The sequence below is a fragment of the Natator depressus genome, chromosome 21, assembly GCF_965152275.1.
Source record: "Natator depressus isolate rNatDep1 chromosome 21, rNatDep2.hap1, whole genome shotgun sequence".
Classification (NCBI taxonomy): Eukaryota; Metazoa; Chordata; order Testudines; family Cheloniidae; genus Natator; species Natator depressus.
In genome coordinates this window covers 6,639,505-6,665,732 of record NC_134254.1, presented here as the reverse complement: position 1 = coordinate 6,665,732, position 26,228 = coordinate 6,639,505, and the positions used below count along the sequence as shown (strand labels likewise).

The 26,228-nt window shown below is 49.2% G+C and overlaps 1 protein-coding gene across 1 annotated transcript in view; it reads left to right on the top strand.

Annotated features, from left to right (window-relative positions):
* MFSD4A (major facilitator superfamily domain containing 4A) overlaps positions 1–26,228 on the top strand; it is a 36,373-nt gene that overhangs the window by 6,821 nt on the left and 3,324 nt on the right. Inside the window, exons 2-8 of the mRNA XM_074935880.1 lie at positions 2,135–2,333; positions 2,498–2,737; positions 12,952–13,120; positions 17,132–17,247; positions 21,067–21,240; positions 23,895–24,042; positions 24,603–24,673. Coding sequence (XP_074791981.1) covers positions 2,135–2,333; positions 2,498–2,737; positions 12,952–13,120; positions 17,132–17,247; positions 21,067–21,240; positions 23,895–24,042; positions 24,603–24,673 — 1,117 coding nt within the window. The remainder of the gene's footprint in view (positions 1–2,134; positions 2,334–2,497; positions 2,738–12,951; positions 13,121–17,131; positions 17,248–21,066; positions 21,241–23,894; positions 24,043–24,602; positions 24,674–26,228) is intronic.

The window sequence follows — 26,228 nt, the reverse complement described above, 5'->3', positions numbered from 1 at the left end:
ACTCTTGGTCTTTTCAGTGCTTTGCTGTCTGGTCTCTGTTTCCTTCCTTCCTTCCTGCCTTCAGACTTGGCAGCTTTGCAGCGGTGCAATGCCAGCCTGGGCTCGGTTCTCTAACTCAGCGAGCTGGCCGGCTCTGAGCTGACAGTGAGAGCAGCCTTGCTCCCTGCTTAGCTCATAGCAGTCCGGACAGAAGGCAGGGAGTGGGCTTATTACCCGCAGGATCTGTGACGTGATGCACTTGCCCGCCTTATGCTAAGGTCTTTTAAGCATTTCCAGACCACTCGCCTGTGGGAGTGCCTAGGGAAGTAGGAGCTCAGGACCCTTTCAGTTGGTTACAGGGGAAAGACTGAACAGGTCCTGCTGTTGTGATGTAGAGGTGATCCTCACTGGGGATGTAACCAGACTGTGAACGGAGGAAGGGATCCACTGGGGAAGATGGAACTTCTGGCACCTGGGTGGGTTGTAGCTGGGGCTGTGGGGACGGTATTGTAGGAATAACAAATATTTGTTATGGTAGAACCCAGAGGCCCCAGTCAGGACTGTGGCCCCACTGTGCTAGGGCTATACAAGCACAGAAAAGAGACAGTTCAGCCTCTTACAGTCTGAGCAGTGGTTAGGTCAGATATATTATGATGTTAAAATGATCAGTAATGGAAACAGTTGATACTGAACCTGGGTGTCAGTAGGTTTCAGAATTAACACTCATTGAGAGGAGCACAGCAGGTCACGACTCCTGGAGCTCTCGTTTCAGGCTGTCTGCAGACTCAGGCTGGCACTGCTGCACCATTTACACTCAGGTCACGGTTGGAAGGCTCTCTTCACACCCGTCTGGTCTAGAAACTTTTAATTTCAAAAGAAACTTGAAAGTCTGCAGCAAATAATGGACCTGCAGCGTGTCAGGTACACACGAGGCTGGGTACAGTCTGACTCCATCTCACGGTCACAATGTGCAATATAATGCTTGTGGTGTAGAGGGGCCCTAGCACTCCATTCAGCAGAGCAAAACCCTCCTGAACGGAGGGCACGTCCCACTGGCTTGCAGCCTGTCCTCTAGCCATCCTACAACCATTAGGTAGCTGGGTAAATTCCACCTGATTAAAGAGGTTTCAACCCTTGATGTGGCGATCAAGGTTATCACCTCCCCTCCATGCAAACATTGGGTGAGATCATGGGATGTGGGCACGAGGACCTTTAACGTGGTGCCTGGGGCTTGGTGTGCAAGGCAAAGCTTGGAAGAAAGCCTCAGACAGGCGTCCTGCTTGCTCTGTGGTGGTGCAGCCAGGAAAGGAAGGAGGAAGGGTTGAACTCCCAGAAGGCAGGTTCTTGCGGAGATCCAAAGTTAGGGCAGGAGACAAGCCAAATGGGAAGACGACTAAAGCAATAAATGAGCTGTTGAAATCAGACATTATGGTGCCCAGGACCCTAGCTGGGGTATATGTGGCCTACAGGCAGCAGCAAATAGAGCACCATGTCATGGTTTAAATAAAAACGGAATGGATGTAGCTTTTCCTAATGTGACATCAGTGCGATTGGTGGCCCTGGGGGCTGGAGACTACCCACAGCGCAGGTGCAGCATGGTCAGCGCCATAGTCTCCCTGCCAATATGCCCCCTTTGGGCCTCTACAGGGGAGCAAGGAGTTAAGTGTCCATGATGCATTCAGTCCACAGTGCCTCTGAGACTAGCAAGAGATGGGGGTGGCTGGAGGGGTAGGGTAGTGATGGGACATATTTCTGTGGCCTGTGTTGGACAGGAGGTCAGACTAGGTGATTGTAATGGTCCCGTCTGGGCTTAACATGTGTGGAAACCATGCTAAGGGCCACATCCTGCCTCCCTGCAGCGTAGCTGGATCCTACATCCATTATCTAATCAAGGAATATCCCTCGTAATCCTTTCCCCACCATGTGCTGAATGGTAACGTAGCCAGCGTAGTGAATGGTACGTGCACCATGGGCTGATGTGCCATGCTCAAGTGACTCCGAGTGCACGGGGGACGGGGCAGGCCTGTTAATAGACTAAGAATGCTACTGCCAGGGGTAGCTATGGGTGTGTCCCTAGTGAGCAGGTTGATGTCATTGCTGGACAGGGCTCTCCCCAAGGTAACTCTGTCCCTTTGTTTCCTCTCTCCCTGCTCAGGTTGTCTCAGTCCCTGGTCGCCCTCTTTGCGTCGTCCCTCGCCATCTCTGTGGTCTTTGCCATCATCCCTCTCTGCCACAATGTGGTGGTGCTGGCTGTGGTCATGGCCGTGGCGGGACTGGCTATGGGATGCATCGACACCATCTCCAACATGCAGCTGGTGAAGATCTACCAGAAGGACTCGGCCATCTTCCTGCAGGTGAGGCAGATGCGTTGGCTTCCCCTTGGGGCAGTTCTGTCGGGACGCGGCAGCTCTTGCTGTATTTCTGTCGTCGGGTCTCGTTCTTTCAGGAGGAGGCTCCAGCAGCTTCCCTGCAGGGGAGAGCAGAAAATTAACCTCTTGGCATTTGTCCTTTCTTCCAGGCCCTTCACTTCTTTGTGGGGTTCGGGGCCCTGCTGAGCCCACTGATAGCTGACCCTTTCCTCTCGGACACCAACTGCATCCTGTCTAACTCCACGCTCAACGCCACCAGCAACCTCCCTCACATCCGCAAGTCGTTGGTCCCCCACCATCCCGGCAACCTGTCGCAGTACGAGCTGCCAATGAAAGGGATGGTGGTGACGCGCGTGTCCTATGCTTTCTGGATCATGGCCCTGATCAACGTGAGTATCGCGGCGTGGTGGACCAACGGGAGTCCTCTGTGTCCCGTGCCTTAGCTCTTCCTCTTGTTGTTCCCGCTCCCCTCCGGGCACCGCGGTTTGCCTGCCTCCAAGCAGCAGCAGGAAGCACCAGGGCCATAGAGTCCCTCCAGCAGCCAGGCTGGAGTCGAGGCTGTGGATTAGCTCCATGGCCTGGGAATAAGTAGGCAGGAGAAGGATTCACCCCCTCTTTTCTCATAGTGAGCTCCCCAGGGCCTAGCTGAGTTACTGAGGCCCAAGACTGGGCCATAGGGATTCAGTTCCTTTGTGATTTTACCGTACAATTGAGGGACAGCACTAAACTGTGAGGGTTAATGCTTTGTGGGATGGTGACTTTAAGGCCCTGTCCCCGTCCCATTGCGTCCTGACCTGGAATCTAACAGGCAGTGAGATGCGGGGAGCCCCTCCATGCCCCCGCCAGGAACTGGATCCCCTGAGTGGTCATTGCCCCAGCACTGGAGTCCAGCCCAGTTCCCAGCTCTCCCCTCTCATCCCGCAGCCATACAGGGCCCCCAGCTTGGGGGTGGAGATCGCTGCAAAGGTCGCGCTGGCAGCTCAGCCATCCGGCACGGGTGACTGCGGTTGGTGAATGTTCAGACAGGGAAGTAGGATTCCTGCCAGCGGCCCCCTCGGAGCTTTCCAATTTGCGCCGGACATTGGAACCTCTGTGTGAGGGCCCTTCCACTACCCCCCCGTCCCTGCTCACCCCATGTAGGGCAAAGTTTTAATAGGGTTGCTGTGGTGTTTCCCAGCAGCTATCTGGGAAACCTGGATGGCTTGGGATCCTGGGCCCTTCCATGCCGTCAAGGCTCTTCTGGTGTAAACCTCCCACATGCCCAGCCTGGGCCTTTTCCCCGGGAGATGGGCAGCAAGGAATCCGCTGTCAGCCCAGCCCAGCTCCTCTCGCTCGCTCAGCCATCTGGTCCTCGTGTGCCAGGCTCTCCCCTGCGGCACGTTCCTGGGGTGGCCCGGACCAGCTGTTGATCATCAGCCTGTAGTGCAGCCAGACTTCCCGCTCGTCACTGATGTGCGGCCATGAGGGGGGAGCTGCGCGTTCGCCCTGAAGGGGAGTGTGATGCAGAATGTGAAACAATAAATCCTGTTCTTCCCACCTGATGCTGAGACCCAGAGTTCAGCAGGGCCAGGGCAGGGCAGTGCTTGAATGGGAGACCTGGAAGGAGCAGGGAGGGTGCAGTGGGAAGCTGTGTTAATGGTTCAATAGGTGGCATTTTTCTATCTCGCACTGTTTGCAAGAGTAGAGGTGTTAGCCCCAGTGTCCTGGCCAGCGACCAACCTAGGGACCTGCCTCCTGCCTCCCCCACTCCCCCCCCCCCCGCAACCCCTCTTTTGGATTCAATAGTCTTCACTTCCTGTTCTGAGGACTGGGATTGGTTAGATTCACACGTGGTCTGGTGCCAGGAGACTGTTCCTAGAGATCAGTGAAAGGATTAGTGGGTCTGGTGTCTTGCAAACGTCCACGGGGAGACAAGTGTTGTAAGTTGCAAGGAAGCTGAAAGCCCAGCTCTCCATCAGTGGATGTCACGTTATTCTGGCCTTGACAAGTTGTACGATCTCTGACCTGGGCTCACCCTTTCAGACTGCCTAAGGGCTTTCCCCCCCTACTTCAATTCAAATGGATATTAAGGGGTCATCGTCTTGAGAGTCTGTACAGCTAGCATCCGCTGCGCTATACTCTCTTGGAGCTGAGGATCTTGGCTTTCCAATGGCATGAAGCGGTAATGTCCAGTTTGTCAGAGATCAGCTGCTGAAAATGGCACCTGAACTGAAATGAGAGAAGACAAGATGGTGTCTAGAATGACACGGCTTTGCCTTGTCACCAGTTGGGGCTGGAAACAATCTGACATTACGATTGTTTTGTGTAGCACCTCCAGGCCCCAGCTGAGATCAGGCTGTGCAAAGTGCATTGTGAGAGACAGTCCCTGCCCTGAGTAGCTTGCAGTCCAAGTAGCCCAGCACAGGTAGGAGACAGGGAGCAATAGTATCCCTGTGTGACCGGTGGAGAACTGAGGCACAGAGTGTTAAAGTGATTTGGCTGAGGCCCCACAGGGAGTCTGTGGCAGAGGCAGGACCCAGATCTCCTGAGTCACAATGCCTTAACTCCCCACCCTGTCGGTATTTCAGCAGAATGGGTCAGTGTGATGTTTCCAAGTAGTTCTCAGAGGGGGAATGTTAATCTTCACATGCAGCAGTGAGTCCCAGACATGTGTCTCTCCGTCTGCCCCCGGAGACGGAGTCTGGCCATTCTCGGGCAGCGAGCCGCACTTGAGTTACAGCTGGAATACACTTGCAGGAAACGCGCTCAGTTGGCTGACGCCATGTACACACCAGCTTTTGCTGGTGAAACAAAGGGGTGTCTCGCACTCTTCTCACCAGGCAACCAGATGCGATCTCTCCTTCTGTACCGCTGGTCTCAAGCCCAATGGCCTGCCTGGGTAAGGGGCTCATGTTTTCCTCCACCCACTCTGTTCTGATACCCCTGACGTACCCTCTTCTCGTAGACAGCCAAAGCTGACGGCCTCATCCTCCCGCTGGGGCTGAGTGCCCTCCCTGGAGGTGCTAGCCGCAAGAGAGTCAGTAAATGATGCTGATCAAGCAGATGAGCACTTCCTGTCTGCCTGCTCTGCAACCCATCTGAGCTCGGCTGTCCAAGGCAGGCTCCGACCCCAGGGCTCAGTAGCAAGCAGTGCAGGTAATCCATAGGGCTGGATGGAGTGCGCCAAAAGAGAGGAGACCTTGTGGTTAAGGCACTTGACTGGGACTCGGGTGGTCTGGGTTCCGTTCCAGGCTCTGCCACAGTCTGACTGCGTGGCCTTGGGTGAGTCACTTTAGCTGCGTGTGCCTCAGGCCCTCCTTTTTAATGGGGGGAATGGCCCTGCCTATGAGGAGAGGTTGTGAGGATGCGTTCATTAACGTTTGTAAGGTGCTTGGATAGCGTGGTGGTGGGGCCAGAGAAATTCCAGGAGAGAGAGAGAGAGAGAGAGAGAGATGATAATTCTCTGCATCCCTGTGGCACCATCCCTCGAAAGATCTCAAAGCATAGCCACGAGTGGTGGGTGAATTCAGTTCATTTGATTTCTCTCTATTATTTCCATGTGCTTGCCAGGACAGTCCTGCTCTCCCAGAGCATTGACCGCGGCTGCTCACCTAGCCAAGCTGTCTAAGATCCCATCCCATTCCCTCTCCCAGCCCCAGACTGAAGCGGGGAGCAGCCCGTGGTCCCAGTACATACATGCTGTGCTAGGCAGAGGAACAGGTGTCTTCACACCATCTTGATTTGTCCATGTGCTTATAAACCAAAACACAGCTCAAGTGCATCTCACAGCTGGTGTTCATCAGGCTGGGGTCCGGGCAGCCTGTTTGATGCACTTCTCGTTGCATCAGTGAAGCAAATGGTACAAAGCGAGAATGTCATTGCAGAAGAACTCAGCGAGGTGCAGCCTCCTTCGGGTGAGAATCCAGTGTTACTTACCTCTAACTCTGGGTCTGCTGTGGCGGGAGGTGTCCTCTCTATTTTAGCAATCATCCCTGATCATCCGAGTAAAGGCTGCAGTTAATGTAGGCTTTGAAGTGCAGTGGCAGTGCTTGATGGGTTAGTTTTTGTTGGGGCCCGGTCCTGTTCCCAGCGAAGTCAATGGGAGCTTTGCTGTTGATTTCATGAGGAGCAGGACTGGGCCCCAAGCGATGTCTCGGTTCAGATGTTCCAAAATGGCCTCTAGAATTGTATTCACCATTTTCTTTGCATCCTGGTTTTTGTGCATGCAAACTCGGGGTGTCTCTGCTGCAATCACAGTGTGTGACTGCAGCTCGAGGAGACCTGCATGAAGTTAGCTCGGCTCACGGAGCAATGAAGCTGCAGCAGCGCACACTTCAGCATGGGCTGTGTAAACCCACCCGAAGCCCTGGATAACCCAGGGGCTAGCCCTGAATCCCAGGGCTAGCCCCTGCTTCGTTACTGTGATACCAGAGCAGAGCTAGGTAGATTAAAGCCAGCTTGGGTATGTCTATTTGAGCTGCAGTCACATCCTGTGATTGCTGTATGGGCATACCCTCAGAAACCACATTTGTGCACACCAAGGAAGAAGTGTGGTGTGTAACTAGTTGACTCACAAGCACAAATCCAGTTTGCACTTCCATCAGGGTGGGGTTTTCAAACATGCAGACTTGGGCTTGAAAAATTGTGGATGCAAAAACGGAATGATGTCCACTGGAGGCCCATTTAGTGAAGTCCTCTTTGAAACGTAGTCCTTTATGTGGCATGAGACGTTGGTAACAAATGTGAAGGAAAGCTGGGAAGCAGGGCACACCTTCTGTAAACTTCTTGGGGTGTGTGTTTGTCTCCTGCCAAAGTAGTGTCCTTGTTCTCTTTCCCAAGTTGTCCTATGGCACAGGGACGAAATTTAGCCTTCCTGTTGAATTATATAATCCAAACCAGTAATTCTAGTTTAACAAGAGCAGTGTGAGATTGGGATTGGCACGGTCTCTGCCACATTTCAGAGAAAATACGGGCATAAACTGGGCAAATAGCTGGAAGGGATCTGGTTAGACTGAAGGCAGAAGGTGGGAGGAGATACTAGCCTCATACAGGGAAACTTTATAGTTTCCACTTCTCTCCTCAATGAAGTTTTTATCCCTGATGAAGGGAGATAAATCCAGATCTCAAATACTTTAGGAATTTTGCATTCCGGAGTTCCCAAAGCAAGTTCTTCTCTTTATGCATCCCTGCCTTGCCACCAAACGTGTTGAAAATCTTTTTAGATGGAAAGAATCAAACTTTAATCAGGTTAATATATGTAGCTTGGAAAAGGGGTGATCACACCACCCCTGTTTGAACGGTGTAAACATCAAGGAAAGAGAGAGAAACTAATTAGTACAATGAAATTGGGAACAAGGGGATGAAATGAAGTAGGCTTTAGAGGTGGCCGAAAAAACGTTGGCTATTTTCCATTGGAAAATGCAGTTTTGTCAAATTCTAAACATTTTGGGGGGAATGTATCTTAATGTGACACCATTTCCTACAGGAAAAAGTCAAAATGAATTGTTGTGACTTTCTTGTTTCAACTTTTATATGATATTAAAACCCTAATATCCTGTTTATTATATTACCCAATATTTTGTGTTATGTTTTGAAATGATCAAAAACGAAACCTTTGTGTCTTATCAAAGCAAAATGATTCAACATTACAAAAGCGTTTCAATGGTTTTCAATCAAAAATGTTCAGACCCTTCGTTTTGCAGGAGATGTTGACATTTCAGCTTTTCGTTCTGATTTGAACAAAAGCAAGATTCAATGCATCAGGGTTCTCCGCAGAATGGAAACTCCATTCGCGCCCTGGCAGTGCAAGTTCCTGAGGGTGGGATCTGTTTGTCTGTGGGGTAATTATCCCAAAGGAACTGGTGGAAGCTCCTTTGTTCAGGTTCTTAAGAAGCAGGCTGGGGGTAATCCGTGCTCCGGGAGGGAGATTGGCTGAAATAGAATCTAGAGATGGAAGAGAGCTATGATTATAACTGCATTTGCCACCTTGATCAACCAATTTATTGAGTTTTGAATAAAGAGCCAGTTGAGACAAATTGAGGGGAAGTTTGGTCCAATGATTGGGGTTCTACCCTGGGACTCAGAAGAGCTGGGTTCAGTTCCCTGTTCCACTACGAACTGAGTGTCCTTGGGCAAGTTACTTAGTCTCTTTGTGCCTAATTCCCCATGTCTAAAATGAGAACAGTAGCAGTGCCTACTGTCCAGGGGTGTTGTGAGGATAAATAGAGCAAAGACTGTGATACACTCACATATTTTGGTGATGTGGGCTATAAGAAGTCCCTAAGAGAGACCAGGAGAGAGGAATAACACCTGAGTTTATTGAGAGCTGACGCAAAACAGCAAGATCAGGAGAGAGATTCTGACCGCTTCCTTAGCAATGCAACCCACCAGCATTTCCCAGCAAGAGGCTAAGCTGAAAAAAACTCTGGGCCAAATTCATTGCTGCTGAAGTCTTGGGATTACCCCATGGAAGAATGAGCCAGGAACCAACTTTCATTGCCTGGCTGTACCCCGAATGGCTGGCTCTGCTAGCTGCTTGGGGAAGCAGGAGCCTTTCCAAAGATAGACTGAGCCTTGAAAAGGTTATCCTTTCAATGAGCGTTACCACATCCATGGGGGTGCATCTCCAGCCCCAGGGGTGGGGCAGTTAGCCATATAACGCCTGCGTCTGCTGTCTGTTCCTTTATAGTTCTGTTTAGGATCGCTGCAGGGTATAAGGAAGTCTCATTAAACCATGTGCCAAGCAGCCCAGGTGACCGGTGTGTTAGCCTAAGAAAACCAAGCCTCTCCAAGGAGCAAGTTCCTGTAATAAATGCCTCGGCCCTGCCCCATATATCTTGGCAAACAAATCACATCCGTGAGCCAATGCCGCTCCTCGCTGTTTGCCCTTTTCTGGTGGAACATAGGGAAATATCAAAGGAGGACAGAGGCAGCTGGCTCTATAAGACACTTGGCTGGACTCAGGCAAGCAGCATAAGCACGCTCCAGAAGGTGCGAGTAACTAATGAGAAATCCCAGGGTAAAGCCTTAGGGACCAATTTGTCCCCTTGTGTGACTCCACTAAAGTCAGTGCACTTTGTGCCAGGGGTGAGTTTGGCTCCTTGCTTAGTGAAACATTCCCTTGCAAAGCTAGTGTGGTGATCTCTGTTTGCTCGTCTAACCAACGAGCTGCTTTGATTGGCTAACTCCCCACCCCATGCACTCGCCCTGTGCTGGTTTGAGTGACATCAGCCTCTCCCACAGCCGCGGTGGTGCCAACGTTGCCCCAGGCCGTTATCCAACAGGCCAGGAGCTGGTTTAAGATCAGAGCCGCCTCTGGGGATCGGGAGCCTGCTCTCTTGGTTCCCCTGTTGTCTGCACGGAGCCCCTTTCCGATTGCTCCTTCCGCTTCAAATGCCCAATCTCAGCGACAGCCGGGCACACGGGTGTCCTGACTTCCGGCACAAGGCTAGGAATCAATCCATGCTTCAGCAGGGCCTTTCCCATCAGTAGCTGTTTGCTGTGGTGGGTGTAATCCCATTGATTTCAGCAGGGCCAGGATTTCACCCTGTATTTTCTAATATGTGAGAGGGAATGGTGTGTCTAATGGCTACAGCAGGAGACCGGGACTCAAGACTCCTGGGTTCTATTCTTGCCCCAGGCACTGACTTGCTGTGTGATCTGCGGCGAGTCACTTATTCGCCCTGTGCCTCAGTTTCCTCTCACCTGTAAAATGAAGATGATCTTTACCTTCCTCGTATGAGGGTTACAATAATACTACTAATATGTGGCACTTAGGAAGCGCTTCTCATCCAGAGGTCTCAAAGTGCTTTACAGTGATCCGTGCCATGCTCCCAAATGGGGATAATCTGAGGCACAGAGAAACTAAGTGACTTGCCCAAAGTCACTTGATTAGTCACTAGTGGAGCTGGGACTGGAACCTGATTCCCAGGTCTGTGTCCTGTCCGCTGCACCAGACTGTTGTCGTACTTGAACAGCTAATGCCCGCAAAGCTCTTTGAGCCCCTTGCACCAAAGGTGCTGCAGAAAGGCAAAGAACGAATACGTTTTGTGCATTAAACCAAATGTATGCGGAGACTATGACCTTCTCCTGGAGGAATTAAACATCTCCTGACACTTCGCTGTTGGGAACATTGGATTGCTTGAGTACCAGAATGGGATTGATGTGTATGTACGTGCTCGGTCAGCGGTACTCATACATCCTAGAGTTAGGGTAGCCTCATCTCAGGACCTGGAAGGTCAACTGATCTCTCTCTTGCTCTGCACTGCACAGCTGGCTATGGTTGCCTTCTAGAGAAGCATCCGGTCACTTGGCCACTGCTGGAGCCAGGGTAGCAGATTTGAATGACCTGATATCCTGATCCAGTCTGGCTGTAGAGAAACCCCATCCATCTTCATGAATGAAGCAGCTCGCGACTGAGCAGCTGATGTGCCATTCTGATTCACTTTGTTGCATGTAGTTGGCTGCCATGGTTCACTCCAGAGGTGGCTGCGCTATGGTGGTGGGTGATAATCTGACTGTGGGTGGTATCAGAGAGGGCTCTGAATGTTTGTTACTCAGTTCTAGGGTTTGGTTTGGGCCCATTGCTAATTCTGGTGTGTGTGAGTAAGGTACATGTGGTGTTATTTGTATTAAGGTAAGGCCCCATTCTGCTAGGGGCTGTACATACACATAATGAGACAGTCCCTGCTCTGAAGAGAGAGGACGATTATTATCCCTGTTTCACAGATGGGCCCTGATGCCCAGAGAGGTCAAATGACTTGTCCAAGGTCACACAGGGAGTGTTTGCACCCTGGATTCTTGACTCTCAGTCTAGTACCTTACCCACAGTGGCCTCCCTTTTATTCACACACACTTTGGATCCTTTAGCCTGGAAGGTGCTGTGTTAATACATTGTGAGAATGTCTGCAAGGTCTGCTAAACTGGTATTTTATTATTGTGGCAAATCCGCAATTAAAATATGGTCCTAACCTCCGGAAGGATTAGAACTATCAAGTGAATACATTTTTCTTCCATGGGACTGAACTAATTGTTCCCATTCCCATTGTTCCCAGAACAATGGAGTCCTCGTAAATGAATTCAGTGGGGGGAGCGGGGGGGGGTGGAGGGGAGAGAAATCCTCCATACGTTTAAATAACACCCTGAGCCAACAAAAACCAGGAAATTCAGCATTAGCGCTCACACTTGCTCACAGATGTGTAGAAAACAAAACCAAGTAGCCAGAACTGGGACAGAGTGTGAGCCGTAACTTATGGATTTCCTGGCTTTCTCCCTCGGTTTGTCACAGAATAAACAGGACTTCAATTAAGCGGTGAAGGAGGGGACGTGACTTTACTTAATTCCCTTTATTTTCCCTTCAAACAAAAAGGAATAAATCCCTGTGGGTCTAAAGGCACCACTGAGTCATGGGTGTGAGAAGCCCAACCTAAGCCGTGACCTTGGACTGATGCTGCAGAGAAGTGCCAGGTGGCATAGCACCAATGTGTGTTTGCACAGTGACAGCCCGGAGACTGTTCACCAGCGCGCTGCAGCTCTGTCCGGGAAGGACTAAAGTTAGTGAGCTCTTTGTAGCAGTGACTGTCCTTGACGACCCCCGGCACAAGGGAGACTCTGAATTCAGTGGGAGCTTCTAGGTGACACTGCAGTATAAAAACACCAAGAGGGGCAGCTCAGTCTCCATTCAGGCCGTGGTCTTTCAGCTGAGGCTACCAAAGAGGAGGCCAGTGAAAGCTTGTTGTGGGAGTGCCATGATCCTTGTGATGTGGGCACTGGGTGGAGACTCACAAACTCATCTGATGCCAGACACTAGTTAGCCACTGAGTGCTAACAATGAGGGCTGGCTGCAGAGGTCCCGTCCAAACTGGCTCTTTCTCTGAACAACACTTTGTGTGCAAACTGTCTGCTTTCCACAAGAGAACCTGGATATTTTTCATCAAAACCATAATTCCCAGGAACCAAAGTATTTCAGTTGTGAAATGCTGCCGCGGTGCTTCATGGGATTTGTATTTCAGGATCCTTCATCTTCCCATTCCCTTCTATGAGCTGGGCTCCCCAGCTGGAATTCACCCCCCATGATGCACCTTGGCCACAATGCCCGGCCTCCTCTCACTAAGAGGTGAGACCATGGCGCACCCTGAGGAATGGAGTCCTCACTGGGCCGGGCTCCCTCGTGGGAGCCTGAGGCATTGCTGCCGCATTTCACAACTGAAGTATTTCAGCTTTTGAAATGCTGCTGAAAAACTTGACATTTGTCAGCCAGTTCTTCGTTCACCCCCAACCTGCCAGGTGGCAAGTGATAGCCTCCTTCTCTCACTGCCAGCCCCCCAGCCCTCCAGCCCTTTCTTCATTCCCCAGTTGGTTGGGACAGAGGGAAGGTGGGGTGTATGTTAGCCAAGGGTCTTTGCTCTGCTACCTGCAGCTTCGAGGAGGCTTACACCCACTAGGCTGGATTCAACTTCACACAAGCTTATGCCCTTTGGAAGTTGAGTCCAACATCATAACCCCCCTAGGCGGGAGCAGCTCCTGCCCCTGGAGGAACAAATCTGGAGATTGGGCAGGGGACATTTGAGTCAGAGGGAGAATAAATCCAGGCTGGCTGACCTGCCTTTTCCCATTGCTCCACCAGCTGCCAGTCCCCATCGCGGTGTTCTTCCTGCTCTACAAGGAAAGGCTGGTGCCCTGTTTCAATAACGGGCGCCGCCCGCTGCTGTCTGCAGACGAACTGGCAATGGAAACGCAGTCAGCCGAGAAGGAGAATCATTCCGTCACGTTGCAGAGAGCCCCGCCAGACAGAGGTGAGATGACGACAGCCCCTTCCCCCTAAGGAATGTGGTTTTCAAGAAGGGGACACAGGATGGGCTCAAACTGAACCTCCGCAGGTCGGGAGGTGCCATGGAAAAGTCAAGTCAGTGTAACACCTGCAAAGGGGACCCGATCGCCCATAGCTCCCATTCATATCAGCAGGCATCCTGCGGGCAGTGGTGAACCTAGTCTGTTGCTATCGCTGGGGTGTGCAGAAAAGCTATGTGCTCAGCCCTGCATGCTCTTGTGGATTTCCTTTGTGGTGTTCTACTCTAGTGGCTTGACTTGCATTTTGGGTCACAGATCCAGGTCGGGGGGATTGGGCTTGGCTGGGGACTGGCTTTCCCTTTAAACTGTCTGGCTTGGCCAGCAGGTCCATCGGGCATTGAATTACTGCCGAATGCACCTATTCCTGCACGTGAGTTTTGCCCAAAACAGGACTGCAGATTTGATTATTGTTTATATTACGGTAGCATCTAAAAGCCCTAACCAGGATCATCATGCTAGGCCCTGTACTTACCCAGAGACTCAGTCTCTGCCTGAAAGAGACAAGACAGACAGCGAGTGGGAGGGGGAGCAGAGGCACTGAAAGTGGTGAAGTGACTCACCTGAGGCCACACAGCCGGTGGGTGGCAGAGCTGTGAATAGTTTCCTGACTCCTCTGTTCACTGCTTGAGCTGCGGGAGTGCACTGCCAGCCCTGTAGGTAGAGCGCTAGACTATGGGTAAGATGTCTGAGAGCCTAAGCAACTTAGGCCCCGAACCTGTGGCATGGAAGTCAAGGGGGGTTTGGCCACTGAATTGAAGGCAAGGGCCCTCGTGACTAAGGGCAAAACTTTCAAGAGCACCCAAGAGATTTAGGAGCCCCAGCCATTTTCAATGACACTGTACTGCTCTCTAAGCTTTTATACTATGCCCAGACGGTAGTACCTGGCCACCTTCCAGTGGTGCATTAAGACAATGTAGTTGTTGCTACACAACTATCCCATATTACTAAGGGCCTCCCTCACTTTTGGAAAGGGGACTTGGGCTGCTAAAGCACATAAGCTCTTTCGAACATTGAACTCTATTTCTTTTGTTGTTGTTGTTTGCTGAGTTTGAAACAAACTCCTCTCGGCTGGATTTCTGTTTCCTTCTGAGCCATTCTCACGAGGTAGGGGGTAAAGCAACCAAAGGAATTTCACCTGTTTGGTCCTAAATTTTGACTTTGTAGGAAGCAAGCTTATGTAAAACCCAAGACCAAAAGAAATTATTTCCTTGATTTTGCTTAAATTCAGCTGTTCTTAAATGAATGTGGGGGCTCCTTTGCATTGTGTGCATCCCAAAAGCTGCTGCTGCAAACCAAAGACACGTAACTGATTCTTTACCAAGCTGAGAGAAACAAATGCCAAGTATATTTAACCATTGGGATAAATAGTGGTAAGTGAATGGGTATTTTAAAATGCTTTGTTTCAGTATCTAGGTTAAAGCTAGGCCATGTCTATATTCGGAGCACTTTACGGGTTAGAAATACGGGTATGCTATACCAACAAAGCGCTCCTGGTTGTGTATGCAGCTAAACTGGCAAGCTACAATTGATAGGTGCAGTAAAACCACCCCTCTGAGGGGAATAAGCAATATCCATAGAAGTCCAGCTTTGCCAACAGAACTGCATTTACACTAGGGACTGCTGCTGGCATAGCTGTCGGGCAGGGGCACACCTTGACCAACAGCTAGCCTGACAGAGGTCTACAGGGTAGACCTGGCCTTCATAACGCAGGTGAAGACACCTCTTTCTTTACAATGAAGTAAAGGTGAGTCGTTTAGGCAGAGAGAATTAGGGGCAGGGAGAGAGGAGATACTGCAAAGAGGGAAGTGGATGCTTGACCACATCTATGCTACAGACTTCTGCTGGCTTCCGTTTGTCAGTCAGGGGGATGCAGAGCTGTGATTCCTGACCAACAGAGCTGTCCTGGTAAAATCCCTACTGTAGACTCAGTGACATCAACTATGCTGGCAAAAGCACAGCTGCTCGTATAATCTGTGTCCACACTTGCCGGTGTAGTATATTAAGTACTTGTGTAGACGTAGCACAGGGTCCAAAGCTGTGTGCACCTTAACTCTAATCTTTTACCCTGTCTAGAGATTTTTACTAATGAGAAATGTGGTCAAAGCACAGGATGGATGGCCAGGGATTCCTAGCGGCTAATCTTAAATGACTTTTGAGGCCATTGTTGAGTGTAAATTTATTCAGGTGCAGCTATCTGTGTTATCTTGTCCTCCCCACAGTTTGTTGGTCTGTGCACCTCTCAGGTATTGTCTAATTGAGCTTTTTGGGGCAGTCAGTCTTGGTAGTGTTTGTCTGTGTTTGCACAATGGAGCCCTGATCCTGGACTGGGGTCTTTAGGCACTCGTACAGTAGAAAGAATGGGCCTGATTCTCTATTGTCCTGTACCTTGTGTTGTCATTTATATCAGTGCAAAAGTGCAGGTGAAGCATGATTCACTAGCGCTGGCTGAAACTTTTGAGTCAAAAGGTTTTTTTGTGGAAAAATGTCCGATTTTCCAAAAAAGAAATTTTGCATTGAAAATTCTACTTTTTTTCAATTTTTTTTTTTAAACCCCAAATGGCTACCAAATTTTCATTTAACGAACAGCAGGTTTTTGGCAACTGAAATGTGTCTGGTTAGTGACATTTTTCACTTGCCAAAAACCTGCTTTGTGATCGTGTTTCAATAAAATCCCCCCCCCCCCCCACCGATATTTTTTAAAGGGGGCGGAGGGCGGAAAGTCCAATTCAAATGCCCTGAAATCGAAACAAAATTGATTTTATTTATTGGTAACCCCAGGTTTTATCTTTTAACCAGCTCTTGTTCTAACTCAGCATGGTCACAACAGTGCAGGGGACTGGACTAGATGACCTCCCGAGGTCCCTTCCTGTTCTGATTTTGTCTTACACATGTGCCCTCTACGCTGGAGTAAATGACTACACAAGATGCCAGGCAGGAGAGAATCGAGCCCCATAAATAATGATGCTAATTCCTTTTGTGGCCTCGGGCAAATCCTTTCACTTCCCCGTCATGCCATTCCCCCCCCCCACGCACACACACACAAGGCGGGATAGTTACTACCTTATACACTGTGTTGTAGACGAAAAACACACTCAATGTGCCAAGCACTTCATTAACTTTATTGAAAGCTACCATGGTTTTTTCACTCCACCCCCCATTTATTCTTTGCGCAACATTAGTCCCAGCCAAGATCATGGCCCCACTGTATAGATACATACCTTGCCCCAAATAACTTACAGTCTGCATAGACCAAGGGTTGTTATCCCCATTTTACTGAGGACTAGCGAGACTCAGGGATTTGGTCCCAGAGGCATCAGGGCATGGGGTCCAGGGCCTCTCTCCAGTGCGATCAGAGTGGTGACTGCAGCCCATGTGGACATACTGAGCTAGCTTTCGTCTATCAGTAGCAGTGAAATTGCAGCAGCATGACCCTGCCGAGGACCCTGGGTTTGTACTAACACTGATTGCAGTGTAGACCCATCCTCAGCCTGTCAGCTCTTGGGACAGGGATTTTCTCTCGCTGTGTACAGTGCCCCGCACAATGGAGCCTTGATTTTGGGCAGGACCTCAAGGAGCTACCGCAATGTAAATAATAAGAATAATAAATCCATGGCTGAGCTGGACTTGACCCCAGATTTTCTAAATCATCAGTCAGGCTAGCGCTCCCCAAGTCCATCCTCCTCAGCTTCCGAGAGCTTTGAGGTGAGGCTACCTGCTCCCTAGATGGCACGTGCTCTGGCAAGATTTCACATGGGTACCTCTGCATAGCATAGCATAGCATACTGATAACCTCTTATCAGTGTTCCAGCTCGTACGCAACCCAGAACAGAGCTGTATGTTTGTTCTCCATTTGTCCAGGGGCAGGTGACAGAACAAATCCCCATTGTGAGTGGTAGGGCGAGCAGCTAGTTGGGCGCTCCACTTACATTTGCTTTGAATTCTTTTTTTTAACCCAGTGCATGACGACCTATTTAGCTGCTGCCAAAGCAAAAACTTCAGAGGAGCTCCTTGCTCCTACTTCGCAGTCCACGTCGCCGGGGCTCTTGTCCTCTTCATGAGTGACGGGATCATAGTAAGTACTGCTGGCCAAGAAATCCTCTCTGAATCAAAGCTATGTGGCACTCTCTCCACCCTGAATCCTTTACAACCAGGCTAAGCCTCAGGCAAAATACACGTACTCTGTTCATTGCGCACAGTGCGGGCTGGACCTCAGTGGGGTTTGAAGGAATCCTTTCTCATCACCCCACTCATAGATTGAGAGCAGCTGTGCTTTGCAGACGCAATGGCTGCTAGCTCTGTGTTCAGGGAGCTTTCCTGAGCCTACAGGGGCTGGGCTGGAAGTTCCCACCTGGCTTGTTTCAGAGCATACTGTGCATTCTCTACATGTCCCTCCTCTACCCTGATCAGTGGCATCACACTGGCTCTGCTGCATCTGGATTCCTTTCTACTTGTGGGGGATGCAGGGAGGATTCCCCCATCCCACCCCCAAAAATGGGCAATATGGCCAAGAACTGAGGTGTGGCTGCTCGTCCTACCTTTGTAAATTGTGCCTGATTTTGCCCCATCTGTGTGAGGGAAAGTGCAAAACTCACCGAGTCTTACTGGGGCATTAAACAGTCTTGAAAACGTGCTTCGCTGTGAAAAGCAGATATGGCAGCTGCTGCTAGAACACAGCTGGCCCTCCATTTTCAGACATAACTGATGACTTTGGGTACCCCTCCTGTGGCTCTTATCTTTCCCCTGCATCAGAATAGCTTGTTTTTGAGCCTCTAGTATTATTACATCTTTTAGGAACTGCCAGCCCCCTTCAAAGAGAACCTTTTTCTATCCCATTTGCTGACACAGGCATCCCTGGCCCTCACCCAGGCACCATCTATCACACTAACTCAGCAGCCTACTTGCCTGCTTTTGCAATCCATGTAACCGTTACAAAGGACAATGCATAGAAGGCTTAGTTCTGCCATAGCAGCTCCAGGAGAAAGCCACTCTCATAATGCAGTCAGGAAACAGGCTTGTATTTCTTGCCTAAGTCCCACGCAACAGCAATTCAGGAGATGTAGAGCGGTTTTATTATTACTACTTGTAACAGAGTGCAGAATTTAGCCCTTCATTCTCTAGGTCTTACACTGCACTTTTCAGTAATAGATATCAAAGCACTTTACAAAGGAGGTCAGTGTTATCATCCACACTGCAGCTGAAGCTTTTCCACTTTAATTCATTACCAGTTGGGCCAGTAAAAGGCTCAGAATTGCTCTAAGGACTGGTGGTTAGGCTGCTGATCGCCAAGGGAGGAGACTCTGCTTCACCTCCTTCCTCTGCCTGTTAAGAACAGCTTGAGAGAGGGAGCTTCTTTTCTCTTGAGACTGTTCCCCTTTAATTAACTAGGCCAAAACAAGCCTCATTTGTAAGAAGCCCCATGTAGCCTGGTGGTTAGGGTGTGGACATTGGGTACATGAGACCCTGGTTCAATTCCTGCCTGCGTGAGAAAGGTTTAGCATACCAATAGTCTTTCCTATTGCAGTTTTTCTACTTTAATTAACTCTTAAATGGTCCAAAGCAAATATCATTAGCAAGCAGCCTTGTATAGCCTAGTGGCCAGGGCCTGCACCTATGGTGTTGGAGAGCCTGGTTCAAGTCCCTGGTCCTGAAGGAGTGAGGATTTGAGCTGTGTGTATCTTTTCTCTTGAAGCTGTCTCCACTTTAGTTAACTATGAACTGGGCCGGGCAATGGCCTAGGGTCACTCTATAGTCCAGTGGTTAAGTTGCTTGCTTAGGAGGTGGAGGATTCTGGTTCAAATCCTTCCTCTGACTATTTAAAAGGATTTGGAGAAGGCTGTCCCACCTCCCACGAGAGAAGTGGGAGGTTCCTGTTTAGGTCCCCTTTTCGCTTGCGGAAGGCCCTTGTCTTTCTGGAAACAGAAGGGGGTTTGAACAGAGATCGCTCACTTCACAAGAGTGGTGGGTGGGGGCAAGGGTGGGAGGGGTGGGGGGTGGGCCTGGGAGGCGGGAGGGGCGGTGGCTGGGGGGCCGGGAGGGGGGTGGGGCTGGGAGGTGTAAGCGGGAGGCGGGAGGCGGGTGGTCTCCTGGGAGGTGGGAGAGCCTTGGCACAACCCCTTGCAGAGGAGGGGTTGGGCCTGGGGTCTCCCACAGCCTGGGCGGGTAGCCTAGCCGCGGGGGACAAAAGAGTGACTTGCTTTTTTAAGGTGCGCGCCCCCCCCAAACAAATATTTAAATAAAAGGCCCCAGAGGCAGCTGATACATGTTGTAAACCCCTTGCCCGTGGCAGGGATTGAACCAGGGCCCTCAGCATCCCAGGGGAGTGCCCAAACCTCTACACCAGAGAAGGCATCTCTTTAGAGGAGCTTGCTTTGGAGTAATTCATAGTTAATTAAAGTGAAACCAGCTTCAAGAGGAAAGGTTGGGGGTGCTCCCGCCTCAAATGTCCGTCCCTCCCCAGGCAGAAGGAGGGATTGAACTAGAGGCTTTGCTAGCCCAGGAGAGTACCCAAACCACTACACCACAGAAGGCATCTCTTTGGGGGTACTTGCTTTGGCCCAATTCATAGTTAATTAAAGTGGAACCAGATTCGCAAGGAAAGGACAAGAGAGCGTCCTCTTCAAATCCTGCCCCACAGGAGTGAGAGAGAGAAGAACTGAAACCAGGGCATCAACATCTCAAGAAAGAAGGTTAACCCCTGAGCTAGTGAGGATGTCTCATTTTTGTTTGGCCCAATTTATAGTTCAGTAACATGGAAACACTTCAACAGGAAAGGCTGAAGGTGCTTCCCCCTTCAGATCCCTGCCCTTCAGCAGGGTCTTCATCCCACAAAAAACCCCAACTCTGAGCTACTGCGGGCGCCTTACCTTTACATCTTGCTTTGGCCCAATTCATAGTTCATTAAAGTGGAACAGTTTCACGAGGAAAGGTTGAGAGGGGTAGGGGCCCACATCAGAACACCTTATAACCCAGCAGTTGGGCCAGCTACTTGAGAGGTAGGTGGCTGTTATCCAAATCCTTTTTCCTCAAACAGCTGGGGGTTTGAGTCAGACTCTCCCCCAGCCGTGGTGAGTACCCAAACCACTGGACGATACAGTGATTCTCAGGCTGTCTGTGGCCCCATTACTACAGTGGAACAGTTTCAACAAGAGATGAAGAGCAGCCCACATCAGAATATCTCCTATCTTAGGGCACTCACGTGAGAGACAACAGATCCCTGTTCATCTCCATCCTTATAAGGGGGCAGGTGGGGAGTGGGTGGGTGTGAGAGAGAGAGAAGCAACAGCTACCATTTAGGTGCCCATTTCCATGTGCAGACAAGTGATCATATCTGGTAAATCAGATGCATGATTCATGGCTCAAGATTTCTAACATGAATTAACTATCCTTATATTCTGAACCTGGGTAAGCATCCCAGCTGCGCTGCCACGGCACGCACACATCTCCTTGCTGTGCTGTGTCTATTTGCTGCGGCTCAGTAACGTTAAGGAAAGGAGGATACATGCAGTATCCTGTCTGGAGACTGAGGTTCAAAGCCAGACTAGCATAGCTTACAAGGGGAAGAGTTTGTGGTGGCCTGCAGGGGAGCAGCATTGTTTCAGGCCAGGATACAGCTCTTTAGAGGTTTGCATGGCATCCCCCACTTTCAGAAGCAGTACGTCCCTTCCTTTTCCCTTAGGGATCAGTCCTGCAAGCCCTCCATGGACTCTTACTTGAATTGTATGCTCTTTGAAGCAGAGAGCATCTCTTTGTTCTGTTTGTACAGCACCTATCACAATGGGGACACACGATAAACAGCATCACAGAGGACATATTAGAGCAGGCCCGTATTCTTCAGGGGGCTAGGCCTATGAGATGTAAAATTAATGCAGAGTGCTGTTTGCTTTCCCTGCAGGGCGAGTACTCTGGGTTCGTATACAGCTATGCAGTGGAGGAACCTCTCTCTGTGGTTCACAAGGTGGCTGGCTACCTGCCGAGCTTATTCTGGGGGTTCATCACACTAGGCAGGCTCATCTCCATCCCTGTGTCCTACCGAATGAAACCTGCAACCATGGTGTCTATAAATGTGGTAAGGCAAACTGTACTGTCATCCTCTGCATAGCGCTTCTGATCTGGAGGGGAAAGAATCTTCCCCAGAAGTGGACTGAGCTAGCTCAGAGGCTTGGTTACCCTGGGTATTCTTGCACCAATGTAGCTACATATCCCTTATGTGGATATGCCTCAGCAATGCAAGCAGTGATTTGCACCCCAATTTAGGCAAGGCGGCACAAATCACCATGTACACCACTGCTAACCGAGTACAAAGAACCCAAAGCAAGACAAAGGACTTAGTCTGAAAACATTTTTTAACTTTTATTGCATTGTTGATTTCTCTCATAGGCTAAAATCTGTCCGACTAGAACTCAGTGGAAATGTTGAGTGACGTGGACGTCAACTTTATTTACTCTTATGTCCTCTGACAGAACAGCAGAAGACTCAAAGTCCATAAATATTTCAATACAGCCCACCGTGCCCATAATTCTGGTTGCAGTGCCCCTCGGCTTATAATGAAATCATTCTGTAGAAATAAGTAATTTAACGGAGTGCTCCAACCAATCTCTGTATTGTTGTCTAGTAATTAGGCAATGTCATGATCACAAATGCAAACTAACGCCCATTGGAAGGAATAATTTTAACTACTCCATCTACTTTGCTGGGTTCTAATGACTGCTAATCACTTGGAGGGGTGCTCTGCCTGTCTCAGTGAAATGCTCAGCATGCAGTAACAGTCAAAAAGCAAATGATATGAGGATGTGTAAGGAATTGGATAGAAAACGCTAAAGTAATCATGCCTTTATGTAAATCAATGGTGCACTTCTACCTAGAATACTGTTAGCTGTGGTCACCTCATCTCAAAAAAGGCTGTGGAAGATGGACTAGACGAGAGGCAACAAAAATTATTAGAGGCCAGGAGAGAGTGTTATGTGACAAGGGATTGAGAAGATTTAGAGTGGTTGAAGAGGAGATGAGGCAGAGAAATTCAGGCTCTCCTAATCACCCTTCCTTCTAATATAAGAACCGGGGGAAAACAGCTAAATAGAAACAATTTACCAAGATGTGTGGTGGGTTCTCCACCCCTGGCAATTTTTAAATCAAGATTGGATGTTTTTCTAAAAGATACGCTCTAGTTTAATCAGGAATTAATTCAGGGAAGTTCTGTGGCCTGTGTTTTACAGAAGGTCAGACTAGGTGATCACAGTGGTCCCTTCTGGCCTTATAATTATGAATCTGTAAGGCAATTCATTTAAAATTGGGAGAAAAAAAGGAAACCTTTTATAGAATGTATAGTTAACCTGGGGAATTCACTGCCACAATATACATGTGAGGCTAAGAGCATGGTAGAATAATGGGAAAATGGGACTGGATATTTATGGGTCTAATTTTTCAAAAGTGAGGAGTGCTTTCTAAAAACCAAGTGCTTTTGAGGTGTTTTAAATTGGGCATCCAAACACTGAGGCACCGAATCACAAATTGCTTAAAAAAAAAATCAGGCCACAGAGAAACAGCCACGTCACTTTGTTTTTTAAGATTAAAAATATCTGAAGCCCAGAGGGCTTCAGAACATAAATCAGTCACTAACAGCCTGAATTAGGGAGAAACTTCCCCCTACTGCCAGGTTATTTCCATAGTTCTGACAATTCTTGCACTTTCCTCTGAAGTGTTTTACTAGTCACCAGACTAGGTAGACCACTCCCTGGTTTGATCTGGCACGACTGAAGATCGGAGGACTAGGCATCCAGACTCCTGGGTTCTATTGTTAACTAGAACTGATTTGGGGGGCTCCTTTTAGTCCTGTTGAATTTATTGGAAGTTTTGCCTTTTACTTCAATGGCAACCAAATCTGCATTACGCAAGTATACCCACAGATAGAAAATTACGTACCTATTTTGACTGTTTGTGATCACTGAATAAAATTTGTTCTAGACTTGCAATTATTAATATTGTATGTACACAGTTTTGACAGTCATTTAGGATTAAAATTTGACTTAACTCTCATATTAAGTTAAATTTAGAGGAACGGCTTTTAGATTCCAGGTTGCTCTATGTGTTTTTATACATGCACACATTTTTAAAACCACCTATCACTTAGTCCTGAAGGAATTAAGGGGAAAAAACAGCACCTTGATTTTTGGCTGGGATTACAAAATGTGGTGAGAGCTCCCCCTGCTGGGTGGTCACTAGCAATTCAGCAAAACAGCACAGAGTTGTGGCTTGAAGAACAATTGGGTGCAAATGAGGGAAATCGCAAAAATCTGCATTTAAGGCTCACTCGAAACACCAAATTGCAACATCTAGAAAATCAGAGGGGGCTTGAGGGTAATCTTAATTCTTTGTCTAATGAACTTGGGACAGATGGTTCTGCTTGGCTTTTTGACCAGAATCCAATGTAGCTGGCTTATGTCCCTCTAGTGAGGGTACTGAATACTGCATTTGGAGGTGAATCGACTCTGATTTCTAGCTGTGAGCTCAGTCAGTGAATAGTTACTCCTATGTGACGTGCACATTATGCCTGTAACCCAATGTTCAAGAGACAAAGCTCAGTTGAGCTAGCTCGCTTAGACCAGATAAATCTACTTCTTTTCCAGGCCCTCAACTATTCTTTTTAAAAGCCCGCTAGAGCCCAGTGCTACCTCAGCGATTATTTTCTTCCCTGACAGTGACTCTGGGCTTGTACTGTTGCAGGTTGGAGTGCTTGCAACTTTCCTCCTGCTCCTGATTTTCTCCTACAGCGTTGTCTTCCTGTTTGTGGGCACAGCGTGCCTGGGTCTCTTCCTCAGCAGCACCTTCCCCAGCATGCTGGCCTACACGGAAGACATCCTCCAGTACAAAGGTGAGCATCCCTACCCCCTGTCAGACTCTGAGCAGAGAAAGTACCAGCAGCAAGCCCTTTTCACCTTCCTAAGATCATGCTTTGCAGGTTACCCAGGAATAGCTCCAGCTAAGTTAGGATGGTGATTTCCACTACCAGTTACCACCCCGTGGAACCATCCACAGCTCCTGGCTCCATGCACCACGTGGTAGGGTAGATATGCGGGAAAATGGAGAATGAATGGCAAACAGGGAGCACAGGTCCTTCTGCACACAGTGGAGAGTGGGAGGATCAGGTAACTTTTTACTGGTACCCTTGCTGGCTGCAGCCATTATTTTTTTAATATCCTCTGCTGTCCATAAGGAAGCAGAGGGCTTACAGCACAATAGGTTGCCAGGCAGTAACTTGCGGTGTAGACAAGCCTTGATAGAATATCAGAATGCAAAAGGGCCACATTTGTGCAGGCTCATGAATGTAGAACAGGTGGGTCTCACCTCACAGAGCTCTAGCCTGGGGACATTCTTTGCCCTCTGAAGCTATTCATTTCAGCAGTTCCTAGAACTTGTACCATTTGTTTTCAGGCTGTGCCACGACAGTATTAGTCACTGGAGCTGCAATTGGAGAGATGGTGCTACAGTTACTCGTGGGGTCGGTAAGTGCAGAAAAAAGGAAAAACCCAGGATATGCCCTGAATTGACGAGACTTTTAATTCAAGCACATACAGATCTGTATTTGAGCGAATGGCAGCCTTAAGGCTTGCCTACACAAGATAGGGCGTACACGTACCTCACAACAGCCTGCTGCCATGCACTAAAAGTCCCCTAGTGCTCTTTAAATCTACCCGATTTAGTGGATTAAAGCACACTAGGAGGCATGTATTGCACGGCAGCAGGGTTTACATGAACATTTAGTGCATGGCCGTTTTATACAATCATGCTCAGACAGACAGTTCTGAAAGCTACACAATCATTCTGTAAAGAAAGAGGGGGCAGTCTTCTGTAGAGAAAACAAGCAACACAATCAGTGGGAGCTGCTAAGAGACAGCTACCATCAAGCGCTGAAGAGTGCTAGGTATAATTATAAAAGTGCCCACTCTTACAGCAGTATGCCTACAGTGGAACTGTAGTTTCCAGGTTGGGTAAATCTAGCCCAAAAAGCAGTAGAGTCATGGTGGGATGGGCTAGCTGCCCCACTCCGTACCTTACCATCACCAAGCAATGCTACTGCAGCTATAGGTCATTTTGCATTACCTCTTGTGTTAGAAATTCAGTTGTCCAAGTTTGGAGAACTGTGGAAGCAACATATTCATTGTGTGATGTTCCTTAGAGCAGCAACGCCCTATAATGGAGCAGCTGCCTCACTCCAATAAACAGGAGTTAAAAGCAGCCAGGCGAGGCTGAATGGGGAAGCAGCCACAGCTGTGGCCAGCTCAATTAGGGCCCAGCTGGCCCTGATAAGAGGGCTGTGGGCTAGAAGCTGGAAGTCTCTCTCTCTGGCCCTGGAGGGAAACGGGCCAGCTGCCTGAGAGGAGGGTACCTGAACTGGAGCAGTGCTGGGGAATAGAGCAAGGGAACTCCAGCCCGGTAAAACCCCAGGTTGAAGGCCTACAGAGGTGCTGGGCTGCAGAGATACAGCCTGGGAATAGGCAAAGGCAGTAGGTCCTACCCCCTGGCCAAAGATGAGTAGCCATTACAGACTGCAGTCTGCCCCAGTGAGCAAGGAGAGATGATGACTGGCAGTAGCCACTGAGGCAAGGTGGGTTTAGAGGGTTGGGGAGACCCAGTGTGTGGGGGTACTGTGGGGGCAGAACCCTGAGGTAAAGGGGCACCAGGAGGGACATGGGGGGCCTGAGGCAGGTGAGACACCAGCCTGCAGAGGGTGCTCTGAAGCTGGAAAAGAGCTAATTCCAAGATGACCAGCAGGAGGCACCATGGCGGTGAGTCAAGCTTCGCTACACGCCCTAAATGTAAATCTACCCAGTTCCAGGGCTTCCAAAAGCTCCACTCCCCACTGTTCTTTCTGCCACAAGTTTATATAACTTTTTTGGGGGGGGATGGAGGAGTAACTAGAGTCTGCCAGGTGGTAAAACAAGAATATCAATTCACCTTGTATCTGGTTCAGGTAGGTCTTGGTTAGGCCATTTCATGGCAGGATTTATTTGTATAACACACACACAATACATGTGCATAAAACAGGCCATCTGTACA